This window comes from Athene cunicularia (assembly GCF_003259725.1).
Source record: "Athene cunicularia isolate RWA chromosome 4 unlocalized genomic scaffold, athCun1 chr4_part3, whole genome shotgun sequence".
In the NCBI taxonomy this organism is placed as follows: domain Eukaryota; kingdom Metazoa; phylum Chordata; class Aves; order Strigiformes; family Strigidae; genus Athene; species Athene cunicularia.
In genome coordinates, this window is record NW_020799100.1 from 23,603,773 (window position 1) to 23,616,607 (window position 12,835).

The 12,835-nt window shown below is 40.8% G+C and overlaps 1 protein-coding gene across 1 annotated transcript in view; it reads left to right on the forward strand.

The window, feature by feature from the left end:
* The window catches only part of LAS1L (LAS1 like, ribosome biogenesis factor), a 31,184-nt gene extending 18,443 nt beyond the window's left edge, over nt 1-12,741 (forward strand). Inside the window, exon 12 of the mRNA XM_026848905.1 lies at nt 10,871-12,741. Coding sequence (XP_026704706.1) covers nt 10,871-10,961 — 91 coding nt within the window. The 3' untranslated portion in view covers nt 10,962-12,741. The remainder of the gene's footprint in view (nt 1-10,870) is intronic.
* The last annotated feature ends 94 nt before the right edge of the window (nt 12,742-12,835 follow it).

Genomic DNA, 12,835 nt, shown 5'->3' on the forward strand with positions numbered 1-12,835 from the left:
CCAGTTCCAGACCTTCCAAAGAGCAAGATTTCTACTCTCCTCTATCCTCCTGGTCATCCTCCCCGGGACTAGTCTGCTCTTTGTCAGTTCAGGCCTCCTGAGAGGGTTTTGTTTCTGCTTGATTTATCCAATCAAAATGTAAAATTAGCATCTCAGAGATTGGTATGTAATAAAAAAGAAACTATCCTTTCCTACTGCTTCTCTTTCTAATGGTCCAAATACTGAAATGAAGTCCTTGGTTCCAACGCTTCTATGAGTGGCAGAACAAAACCTGCCTGTGTCTATATTGAGAAGTTAAATAGGTTACCCTTTTTGAGTACTCTTGAATGATGTTGATCACTGACAAGACCTATGCTTTGAGCACAGCATGAATTTTCTCTTGGACTGTGAGGAGAGCAGGTAACTATTTGTCTACTGATAGTTTCTCATTCCCAAAAGTTAAGTGAGTCTTTACTAGGTGCAAAGAAACCCCTTTTGATTCTGCAGAAGGGCCCTTTGATGTCAGCCAGCCATGAATCATGTTTCTTGAAACATGTTTGTTGTTGGGAATAAGGCAAATTCCTGGAATCTGCATATCTGCTTCTAGTCTGCAGAGCCCTGACACCCTCATTTGTAGACTCACAAATGATAGAACACTTGATCTCAGAGACTTTAAACATAAAGCTGTTTGACTTGATGTTTAGGTAGGTGAGACCACTGATAATAAGGACCTACAGCAGAATTCTAATTAGCTGAAGTAATCAGCACCATTTGGCATCTAGCCAGCAGGGTCTAACAAGAGATGGGTAGAGTGTTTTAATCTGATCCTTATGGGCTCAGTTGATTTTTCTGTGCGTGGTAGCTGGAATCATCATTACAGAGGCTGTAATGAGGTGTACATGGAGTAGTGTGATTCACTGCTCTGGCTTGTTTGTAAGCTGCTCCTTGAAACCAGCTGTAGCATGTGCCCTTTATGACTTGTAGGCTTCAGGTGTTCTGTAATCCCAGTATATTTCTTGGAGTGGTTTCTAGAGTAATGGGAATTAAAAATCACCTAATGATTCCAGGTTCTGCTCTACAAGCAAAGGAATTCCCTTAGATATAAGCTTTATATCATACCGCTGATTTAGATATAGGGGAGCTAGAACTTGGCCCTACTGAAGTCTGTTGTCTGAAAATCCACAGCACATATTACTCAATTTATTTGTTAATAAACATTTACTAACATTACTCTTTTTTTGGTCATTTTGGTTTGGAGATGAAAAAAAATTTTGGTAGTGTCAGCAGGAGTTAGAAGTGAATGCTGCTATTGAAGTGTGATTATTAACAGCTTTACTCTGAGTGTGCGAACATCTGTGTTAAATAAAATTTAGACTAGAATTAAGAACAGAAAAGTTTGGTCAAAATATCATGGAATATGAGTCATCTACGTGCATCATTGTTACATTCCAAGTAACGTGATGTCATAGAATAGCTCAGGCTGGAAAGGACCTCGAAAGATCAGCTGGTCGAACCTTCCTTGGGAAAGGGAGCCTAGGTGAGATTATACAGACTCCATCCTTGCCAGATTCCTCTTTTCAATAGGCTAAGCTTGGTATCAGGAGGGGTAGTGCAAAAGACCATCAGAAGAGGAAAAAAATCCACAGAAAAGTATTTTTGGAGAAAAAATAGCAAGCAGAAACTATCGCTATGGTGCTGCCCAATTTTTGCAGCTGGTGTGCTTACCAGTATTTTGTCCTTGTTGCTTTTATTCCACACATTATGTGGTAACAGCAGTGGTTTGGGATCTTTGGTAACCTGCGCCTGTTTCTTTTGCCTCTAATCCTCTAGTCGCAGGTGGTTGGAGAGATGATCTGCTCTTTCTTTTACTGGTCTCCCAGCTCCATCTGCTTTGCCTCCTTTTCCCTCCTGTACCAGCAGTCATTCTGCTGCAGCTTCCAGCATCTGTGGTGGTGAGAGTGAGCAGGTAGTAGTTATTTGTTGCATTGAGCATCAGTGCCAACAGTGGCAATATGCTCCTGTACTCTCACAGGGAAGGGGAAGAGTTGAGATTTATCACCATGACAACGTTCTCCCATATCCCGAATTCCTCAAAAGTCTGTGCCATCAGTATACTGCTAGCTGCTCCTGCCACTGGCAAAACACCTTGCAGTTTCTACTGCTTTGCCATCAGCATGGTAATTAAGCATCTTCTCATTGCTTTTGCTTTGGTTTTGGCTGCTTTCACTTAATCCCCACTAAACCTTTCTTTCTACTACCATTACAAGTTTTGCTTGCTAGCCCTTCATAAGAAAAGCTCAGCAGTGGGTGCTAGCAGCTGGAGATGTTTTCTAGACAGTGCTTCCAGTGTATTTTTTTTTTTTTTGTTCCAACAAGAAAAAGTCCTCTGGGTTTAGGTTTCCATGATAGTTCCTGACAACTAGAAAGCAGAACCATTAAGCAAGCAACCACCTGGTCCTGCTGTATGCCCAGTGTTATGTTCTTTTCTACTTCTTATTGAACCCTGACACTTGTAGCTGCTTTTGTGATGCTCAGTTGTTGCACTGAGTCATGGGAAGCAGTTCAAGTCTTGGCAGCTTCACAGCACTGGCAAGCAGTGGTTGAGTGTTAGGATTAAATGGTGACTTGGTAAAGCTCCCAGTCTGTCCCTGACTTAATATCACCTCTTGTGACTTCAGAACAAATGTCATCTAATTATGTGGATTTGGAGGGCACATAAGGGTAGTAGTAGGAAAGAGTTTGGGGAGGTAAAACTTGTTAGGATTTTTGCATCACAGAGTTATTAACGGAAGCTGGAGCTGTAGTTCTGGGAGTTATGATGTTTGTGAAAGTGCTTTGAGATTCTTGCTTGAATAGTCTGCAAAGACATATTTAAAGGATCTTAAGAAAAAAACCCAAACACAAAACAAACACCCACACATTAACAAGTGCGTCAAAACACAAGGCTGACCTTTGGCTCAGCAGGTTTCTGACTCACAAACTGCTGGCAGGTGGGAGGGTAATTGGGAACATGGTTCTGCTCTTCTGTGCTTGTGTGCTTACTTAGGCATCTGCTTTTGTACATAGTTGGAGACGGGCAGCTCGGAGCTTTGGTCTCAGCCAGTGCAAACACTTTTACATGGTGGAGCCAATGTGCAGCCGAATCTGGACCCTAACAGCATGATGCATGCTTTGGCAGTTCTCCTAGGATGCATTCATCCTCTCTTCTCCCTGAATGTTAATAGTCTAGGAAAATCGCATGGCTGTTTTCTTAAAAGGCTTCTCTCATAACGAAATTGTCAGGGGTATTTTTCTCCCTCTGTGCTGTAAAAAGCATTGGAAAGTCAGATTTCTACTTGGTCATAAACAACCTGCAACATGCAGGTTAAAAAAAAAAAAAAAAAAAGCGTAGCTTTAGAGTCACTCTAGTCTTAAAATAAAATGAGAAAAATATTTATACTGCTAATTAGATACTGAAATGGAATCTCATAGTTACAAATGAACTATTTTCTTTATTTGTAAGCTGTTGTTTGGAATGTAGTGTTAAGTGATTTTCTGCAGGCAAGTTGTTACTTATCCATACTTTAGGTAATGATCTCTAGGTTTTACTTTCTAGAACTTGCTTATGATTCCATTACTTATAAATTAGAAATAAGGGATCCTTGCTTCTGGGTATGTGAAAAGAAGCATACAGAACAGACATGGCTATGGGGAAATGCTAGGTCAACCTGTCTGTATACAAAAGAGCAGATATATTGTTGTAGGACAGAAAAAGCTGTCTGCCAGCCAGCTGAAGATTTCCAAGAGGTTCTTGGGCTCAAGGCTTTGCTGAAGTATATAAATTTTGAGGAATTTCTGCTCTATACCATACTTGTGTAATGGGAAATTATGCTGAATATATGTAGCAGAGGCAAGAACCTCAGAACAATGTGGGTTATCTTCAGGGTAGTACTTGTCTGCGCACTTGACTGTGGCCCCTACCCTGACTTGGAGAATAAGCTGCCGGTAACAGAACGGAAATGTTTGCCAAGGCACACAGCTCCTCTGTTTCTGGAAGGGGGAGACCTAATTTGCATCATAAATTCTCATGTGTGCCAAGCCACTCCTCTTGGAATGCAGATGGACAGCTGGAAATACCTGTTTTTTCCAGTTTCTTTGGTGCTTTTCTTGTAGGTAGTGCTTAGTTATTCAGTGCTTGCAAGGATATGAAAAAATATGCAGTGGCATGAAGGAATTCAGGACAGTGCTTGGTGTAGATTGATTGTTCATAGTTTTATAGTTAGAAGGAAGCTGCCACTTAATTTTATAGTGCAAAGTAGTACATTGTCCTGGAGTTTCTGCAGTGCCTGTCCTGGGGGCAAGGCTGGAATTTCTGTGGTGGCACTTTGCAGAGAGGCTTGTACTGATGTTGCCATGGAACTAGCCATCAGTGAAACCAGTGACACAAGCCGGTTTAGAAACCTTGCTTTAAAGAAGGGAGGGGAAGCCTGAGCCACCAGTAAATACCTTGCAGTTAAGATTGAGGGAATCATTCACTTTTTACCTACAGTACTCTGTTCTCTTCATATAGCATGGAAATAAAAGAAGAGGGAAAGTGATGTATGTGATGTAGCTGCCTTCCTGAAGAAATCGCCTAAGAGCTGATTTCTGCTGCAGTGCAGTGCCTCATGATTATGTTACAGAAGCAGAATGAGTCCCCACTAACTGCTGCATTGCAGACCTGCAGAGTGTGTTGCTGGTCTGTGTAGCACAGAATTGCTTGTACTTCTTGAACTCTTACTGCAGAGAGAACCAAAACTATTACAAAGCAGGTGCTTAAGGAATCATCTTGCTAACCACAAAGTTCAGCCACATCTTGGTTGGAACATGGTAGCAGCTAAGACAAGCATAGCAGAAGTATGCTGGAAAAGTAGTATCCTGGAGACTTAAAAATACCAAACGTCACACTGGTTTCTACTCAACTGTAGGCTGTTTTTTTCATATGGTCTTGAAAATAGTCTTTGCATAGATTGCTGTATGCCTTTTCTTCATATTTTAATGTGAAACAATTTCAACATAAGTTCAATGGTGAAATTGCTATAGAGGTATGTCATTAATTGCTTCTACGAATTTGTAAATTGTTTTGAAACTTGCTTTAATCAGAATTTGCTGCTGTCATCTTTGAAGAGACCTCATTTTAAATAATGGCAGTGACAAGATTTAAAATTGCTCTTGTCATTTACACAAGAATCATGTAAGACCTTGTTGACTGGAAGGAACCTGAGACTTTGCTTCAAATCATTCTCGTTTGTACCTCCTTGGCCTCTATGCTCAGTCTGTTTGTGGCATGAAGGTACTGAAGTGCCTTAAGGCACCGGTGGTGTCATGACTGTAAAGTTATTCAGGGCAGTGCTGGTTCAAAGAGTGTTTCTAGTCTGAAAGACAAGAAAGAGGATCAGAACCCACTGGCAAATCCAGAAGATGGATTAAGTTTTATTTATTGTTGTTAACTGCTTTTGATATTGGAGAAGAAGCAAACGTGGGAAAGGAGCATGGTCTGATGTCTGGAGGCATGTTTCCTCATATTGTATTCAGGCATGAAGAGGCACAGGGAAAGATGACAAACCATTTCTCATGACAAACCTGTGTTCTCCTGTTGCCAGAGATGGGGATGGAGAGTGAGCTGGAGTAGTTACAACAGAGTCTGGGAGACCTGTGCTCTTTTCAAGGGAAAATATGGCTGCACCAGCAGAGCGGGAAGCTGGCTCTAGCCTGCTATTGAATGTTGGAAATAGAGGCCAGAGTAAAGAATCTCTCGCTAATGCTGTCAAGGTTTAGCATGGCAGTCTCAGTGATTTCTATACTAGAAAAATATGATTGAATTGATGAGTTAAAGGTTCATCCCTCCTTATCACTTCTGCTGACTCAGCTCTATCTGCCCTGGGTTGCCTTCTATCAAGCAAGAAAGTTTTGGTTTTGACTTTAAGCTCTGTCTTTCCTAAACTAGCAAACAAACTGAGATTAGGCTCAAAACATTCTCAGACATCTGCATTCCTTTGAGCCCACAGCAGTGTTTTATGCCTACCCTGTTCTGTACTGTTACAGATTTAATACAGTCTTTTCAAACAAGTAGTGTTGTGGTGCACTGCAAAAGTTGGTTGTGCTACCACAACAGAGCTGTTAGGGCCTTACCTGCATGGAAGCACGTGGGCTTTTTTCCTTTGGAGAAGGCTTCACCCCTTTTTGAGGAAAGAGGGACGTTCCTGGATTTATTAGAAAATGACAGGAGGAGATAGTTGGAATCCAAGAAGACAGCAGGGGAGCAGAGGGAATATGGAGGCAGCTTAAAGGTAAAATTCTGGAAATGCATTGTCTGTTGCAGTGGGATTCAGGATGACCAGTTTGTTCTTCCCTAGTCTGGTGTGTTTTATGACTCTGTTTTGCAGTTGAATTTGGTAATCTGCACACATTCCAGTGGCGTGACATGCTTTGCTGCTTAAGTTAGATAATCTCTGATACTGCTTGATACTGTTTGCCTTGTGGTTTCCCTGTACCATTGAGAACTGTGGTGTTGAAACAGAAGGAAGGGCATTTAGCTGAAGATGTCGAATTAATGCATTTCAATTGGAACCTCTGTCTTAAATGTTGCTGCATGAGATATATATATATTTTTTTTTTTACCCCCTTCTCTTAAAACTGAGCAGTTGGATGATGCAAATCAGTGTGAATAAATCCATCGATGCAGCAGCACTGAACACAATTTAAACTGCTCACAGGCATGGAATGGCTCTCACTTAGCTTAAAGGCTTAAACTGTTCAAGATCACTACTAGTGGTAGGCACTGAGAACAACTTTCAATGAAAGAAAAGAACCATCTCAATTGGTTTATTGAAATACTTTTTTTAAAAAAGAGTAAAAATAATATAATGACATGGGAAATATGCAGTGACCTGGTGTAGCTGGATTTGTTTTCTAGAAATTCAGTCTCACTGCAGTAGTAGAAAGGCCTGGGACAAAGTTGCATTACAGAAAGCAGCATCCTCAAAGAACAGGAGCGAGCACACAAAGGTGACATTTCTTATCCTTAAGAAGAAGGGCATACAAGACATAGCTGCCAGCAGGTTGTTTGAGCTTGGTCACTCTGAATTTAAAGGTAGTTAATACTGGAATAAATGGCCCAGAGAGGCTGTGGAGTCTTTGTCCTTGGAGTCGGTCAGCACCCGGCTGGATGTGGGCCTGAGCAGCCTGTTCCAGATGACCCCAGCATCGGACTAGACAGTCTTAAGAGATTTCTTCCAGCCTTAATGATTCTGTGAAAATATCTCTGCTCACTTCTCTTCCTACTTCCTCAGTGAAAATTAGTAATAAACTGCTGAAGTAGTTTTAGAAATAACCTAAAAACTAACTGAAAAGAAGCTTCCACATGTAACTTTAGTCCAAAATGAAAACTAATTTGAGGTATTTGTAGGAATAGTAAGACTAACCTGTGAAATGTAGTTAGTACTTTTTTTCAGGAGTTAATCAGGGAGGGGCTGGGATTAGGAAAAAGCAACTTTGTAATAGATATTCTATTTTTCTGCTTGGTTTTGTGCTGTCTGCTTAAGCACCTAGTTCTGGTTACTCAGAGTGAAAACATGGGAGTGTTTAAGTTGTGGATTTGGTTTCATTGTGCAACTTCTGTTCACCTTAACAGTATTTGAAGTCTTTCATAGCCTGCAAAAGAAACAGATAAGTCTCTTTTTTTTTTATTTTCTCATTTTTGAATGATTATTTCTTTATTGGCTTCAGAATTGAACATCTTTTGATCTGTGATTGACTGTGGGGAAAAAAAAAAGTCTTTAAATATTCTTTTATTTTCATTAAATGGTAGAGTTCTCATAGGTTAGCAAGTATTATGCTGTCCCTTCATCTCTGGCTGAGAGTCCTCTCTAGGCCTCACAGTAAACCATTTCAGCAAGGGGTCACAAGCAGCAAATACTTTGTTAAAAGGAAAGTCTGTTTCTCCTGTAGGCATATCAAATTCTGCAATGGTCTAGATCAAACTAATGGACCAACTAATGTTTCCTTCCCTTACCAGTAGCACTAGGTTCCTTTAGAGGAAGATGCCTGGACTGCATTTTGAAATATGATTTAGTCATGGTGATGACTGATTGTATTTTGACTGCAGACTAAAAAGTTGCAACCCAGATAAATAGATTTCAGTGCTTCATTGTGCAGACTCTGAAAAAGCCAGCAGGTGTTGCTTTCCCCTCTGTCCCCAGTAATCGCTTTCCCTGTGGCCTAAGGCGCAGAGAGGAGCAATTGCAAGGGTTTCATCTATATTCAGCCAAGGAGGTGGTTTTCTTTTTCTCCTCATGTACTGCTTCCAGTTTGCTGGTTTTTGAACAGTGTGTCATGCGACTTGTCTTACTGGGGAATACCCATGTAGAAAATGAAAAAGCACATACCAGGCCAAAAGTAACAGTTTTCTGTATCTCTGTGTGTGGGTGAAAGGGGCAGACAGTTTCTGCCACTAGGATCACAGCCTGGCAGGAGGCCAAGGAAAAAAAGCTCAGAAAGAAACATGAGGAAAACCTGTTATTACCACAAATAAAAAGGAGCAGAACCTGATTCATTCCTGTAGCTGTGCCTGGGAACAATCCAAGTTTCATCAGTGTTACAACGGCAGCTTGTTCATTCTTTATTTCTCTTGCACAGCTGCTTCTCTGTTTGCCGAGGGCCACGTGGCATCAGAAAGGTTCTGACTTGTCCAGAGGCCTGAATCTCGGAGAAGCAAAATAGTTCAAAAAGAGCTGAATCCAACGCAAAGCAGTGAATTTTAGTGGCAGGCAAGTGGCTGAGTGACAGAGTAGCTCTGATTACAGAAAAGGCACTTTCTCCCATGTGTCCCAAGTAATAAAGTTGTGTTACTCTGGTGGCAATACTCTGGCAGTCGATCTGTGGTGATGAGCCTGCTCTTGGCAACCTTCCTGCAGTACAGTTAAGGCAGAGAATGATGTCAGTGTCTGTCCCCTGAGCCCCTGTCCTAGGAATGATAGCAGGCCTGTGAAGTCATGAATGATGAGGAATATACATCACAAGGAAAAATTATCCCGTTAGCAAGCTGAATTCAGGACAGTTTCCAACAGCCAGAGGAAGACTGTCGGTCATTACACCGGGTGTGATAGCTGTGATGTTTCTGTGTTGGCTTTGTCTGCAAGGCCCCTGGCAGTGTTTCATCTGAACAAGGAGTGTCTAGGAAGTGTTTTGACCTTAAAGGAGAAATTATCTGTCTCTTAGGAGCTCTGAGCACATCATCTGCCAGTTATTAGCCAGTTATTCCAGTACTGAACACCTGGGAAAGGCATTGAGTTTTTTTGTGTAGAGCTTGAAGTTGCTGTATAAATCTTTCCAAACATCTCAGTCTTGTTTGCAGAGATTATTTACTGTTATCAGAGGTTTTTGGGTTTGTTTTGAGACATAAGTTCCTGCGATGCTTGGATTCTTTGGAAAAGCTTGCAGTACCTTCCTCCCTGGTCCCAAAAGACTGTTCTTTGGTGGGTTTCCTGGCATATGTGTGTTGTCAGAGTGTGTTTAGTGTTGCTGTGGCAGCCTCTGAAGCTCTGAATAGCTGCTGTCATCCTCAGGCAGACGTTTTGGTTTTTGTGATAAGCATATATGCTTTTTGTTTACTCCCAGTGTCAGTTTTACTTGACAGCAGGAGCGAATTTGGCAAATGACGACCACTTGGAGAGTTTTGTGAGGGTGGAGTTGCAGACATGCAGTTGCTTTAGGGATTGAATTGAGCAGTTGCACTGACATTTCAGAAATGGGATTCATCATTTGATGGTCATGGATAGTGATGGGATTCTGTTTTCCTAAGGATGAGTTGCATAAGCAGGTAGATGAGAGGGATGGTTAATATGTGCTGAAGGGTAAAGACAGTGAGTAGGCAGGGAATGTATTATGATCCTAGAGGATGCTAGGTGATAGCTAGGAGTGCATGAGCTCTCCTCAGGCATAAGGAATAGAGAAAGTAAAAAACATGTACAAGACAACCAGACTTTCCCTTTTAAGATTTGTTTTATTGATAACTTCACCATTCTCATAAAATGAGTAGAAATTGTAAAACAAATCCTTATCTGACCTACTTCACAACATGGTAGTGATTTATGTTCCTTCACATAATAAACCTTTGGGTAGGGAAAGATTTACAGATGTTCTCCAGCTGTTCTTTGAGCCTTGTGTTTGACAGTGCCTTAAGTGCACTGCATAAAACATGTTCCTCTGTGTTAGCAAGTCATGTAAATGGGTCATTATTTGGAGGATCTCCTGGGACTCAGCCCTAACAGGGTATGGGTAACTTCTGCAATGAAAATGGATTTTATGCCTGTTAGAATGAGTCTCCTTCTAAAATTAGAAATTACTGAGTATGCTGTGCTTCACCAAAAAACTTCCTTTAAACTCTCTGTAAATGCACTAGCTTCTGCACTTCTTTGCAAAGCCATAGGAAGGGCTGGTTTTGGTGTGCAGAGTGAAGAGGCAATGAACCATTTGTTACTTGTGACAGACCATTTTCATGTTGACTATGTGCTGTGTTAACATTTAACCCAATGAACCTGTCTTCCTAGCTGCACAGGACAGATGAGGGTTCAAATTAAAATTGCCGTGTGGTTATTTCTGAAGTCGTGTCTCCCTCACAATTGTTAGTAGCTGGTGACCTTTCCTTTGGCCTGTGCTTTGGCACCGCGGGACTGTTGCCTATCTTGAACAAACTCATTAAAATCTAAGGACAATACAGCAGCTAAATGTTGAGAGCTGAAAATGAGAAACAAGATTTTGTGTTGGAAATAAAACTTGTTACAAAGTTTAAAGTGCTATCAAAATTATTTTGGTGATGGGAGCTTCTAAATCAGCTCAGTGATTATGTGCTTTATTTCTCTTCCTCTTGCAGCTCTGCAGAATTGAATATTCCTGTGACAGGAGGATTGTTATGGACCCAGAATGACTTCCATAAGATAAAAAGTGGCCTTCAACTTTTCTAGGACAGCTCTGCAGCTTTCTGTATCACACAAGATAAGTGGCACGGAAGAACTAGTAATGGTGATAGGGAAATAGCCACTCTAGGATTTTTGCTTGTTTGTTTGTGAAGATTTACTGATTTTTACCGTGTAAAATCAGTATTTTATAAAGGTGGTGTTTTTTAAGTTTCATGTGTAGTAAACCATTGTCTTGCTTAACCACTATCAGGAACTTCTAGCTCTAGTTGATGTTTGCCAAATACAGTGAGAGTACTTCGGAATCCCGTGGTGTTCCATGATATTTTTTTTGAGGCTAATAAATACAACCAGCTGAAGGCAAACCTTCTTTCTGGATCCTGTTTTTTCTTTTTTACTCAGGTATTCTGGAAGGTGTCCTCTGGTCCCCACTGGCCAGACTCTTGAGCTTTTCCTGTTTCGGTGACAGTCCTGTGTGAGTTTGCATGATTTTGCCAGGAAGAGACTGTGCTACAATTTTCATCTAGCTAGGATTCACAGGAAGCTTCAGGGGTTAAGACTAGTTACAGCGTGGCTGAATGCACTGTAGTGCTTAAATATCCTCAAATTTATTTTCTCAGTTTTCTTCAAGTCATAATCTTGAGGCCACTACTGTCTCTTAAATTAAAGTTTTCTGCTTGATGATATTTCTATTTAGGATTTTGCTAAGGTTGGTAGCTAATACTGTGGTCTCTGCTGAGAGCTAGTGCAATTATTGTAGAAATGGTCCTGGGTACCTTGTTGGAAGGTTGTTGAGAAAAAGCACTTCCAGCTACTTTTTCCTAAATTCAGTTTTCTTTACCTGTATTGAAGGTTTTGGAACTTAGAGGCTTCTGCAATTACCTGTCGAAAGAGTTTAAGCATATATTTATTGCAGGATTCTTCAGTAAGAATTTTTGGGAGTGTATCTACTAGTGGGTAAGACAGAGCCTTTCTCCAGGTCAGTAACAATTTGCACTATATACAAACTAAACAGAAACAGGAACATGTCAGTGCAGCATTGTGAAATGGAATCTTCTTAGTTCTGTAGAGCTGCTGCTGGTGTTACGTGCTGATGTTCTGTAGAAAGATACACAAACGGACATAACGACTTCAGCAGAGCATTGGATAGGATTGAACTGCAAGTTTAGAACGACGACTTGGATGCTTTGGGCTGGCTCTCAGGTAAAGGGTTAGCTCAGTGTCGATGGTGTCGGTATTGTTTCTTAGTTCTAATTTTTTGTCCCTGTTCTACTGCAGTTACCCTCTACCAGAGAGCCAAAAGTTGTGTAAAACTGAAGATTCCGTGTACATTTCCTTCGCTAATGCAAAAGAAAACAAACTTCTCTGTTAGGAGGGACTTTTCATGTAAACCATTCCTCTTTCTAGTATCTTTAGAAATTTCTCCTTTTACCCAGCAGTTCCTCAAGCTTATTAAGGAAAGTTTGAGTGAAGAGGATTTGTTATTACTGAATTTCACAGAGTGTAAAATTACTTAAATTATTATTTGGTACTTCTGAGGTCTATCAGTGCAAACAAGAACAGTTCAAAAACCAAAGTGTATGCTGGAAAATACTGTGCTCTATGTCACCTTTTGCCCTTTGGTAAAGGTTTACTTGGTAAAATTACATGCTACTGTAGCTTCTTTGTCAGCTGTGGTTACTGCCCTGCCTATCTGCCATTAACCCATCCACTGAATTATAGGATGAAAATCCTGGTCTTTGATCTAACTGCAGTCAAATAAAATAGTTAAATCCAGTGCTGTGGATGATGTAGAAAAGCACAAAACTGCCAGATGCTTTAAAAAAAATACCAAGACTTGAGGAGAAGCCATAGTAATGATATGAAGTTTAACCAAAGTGTTACTGGGGGCAGGGAAGCAGGCTTGAAACAAGGAAGGGGGG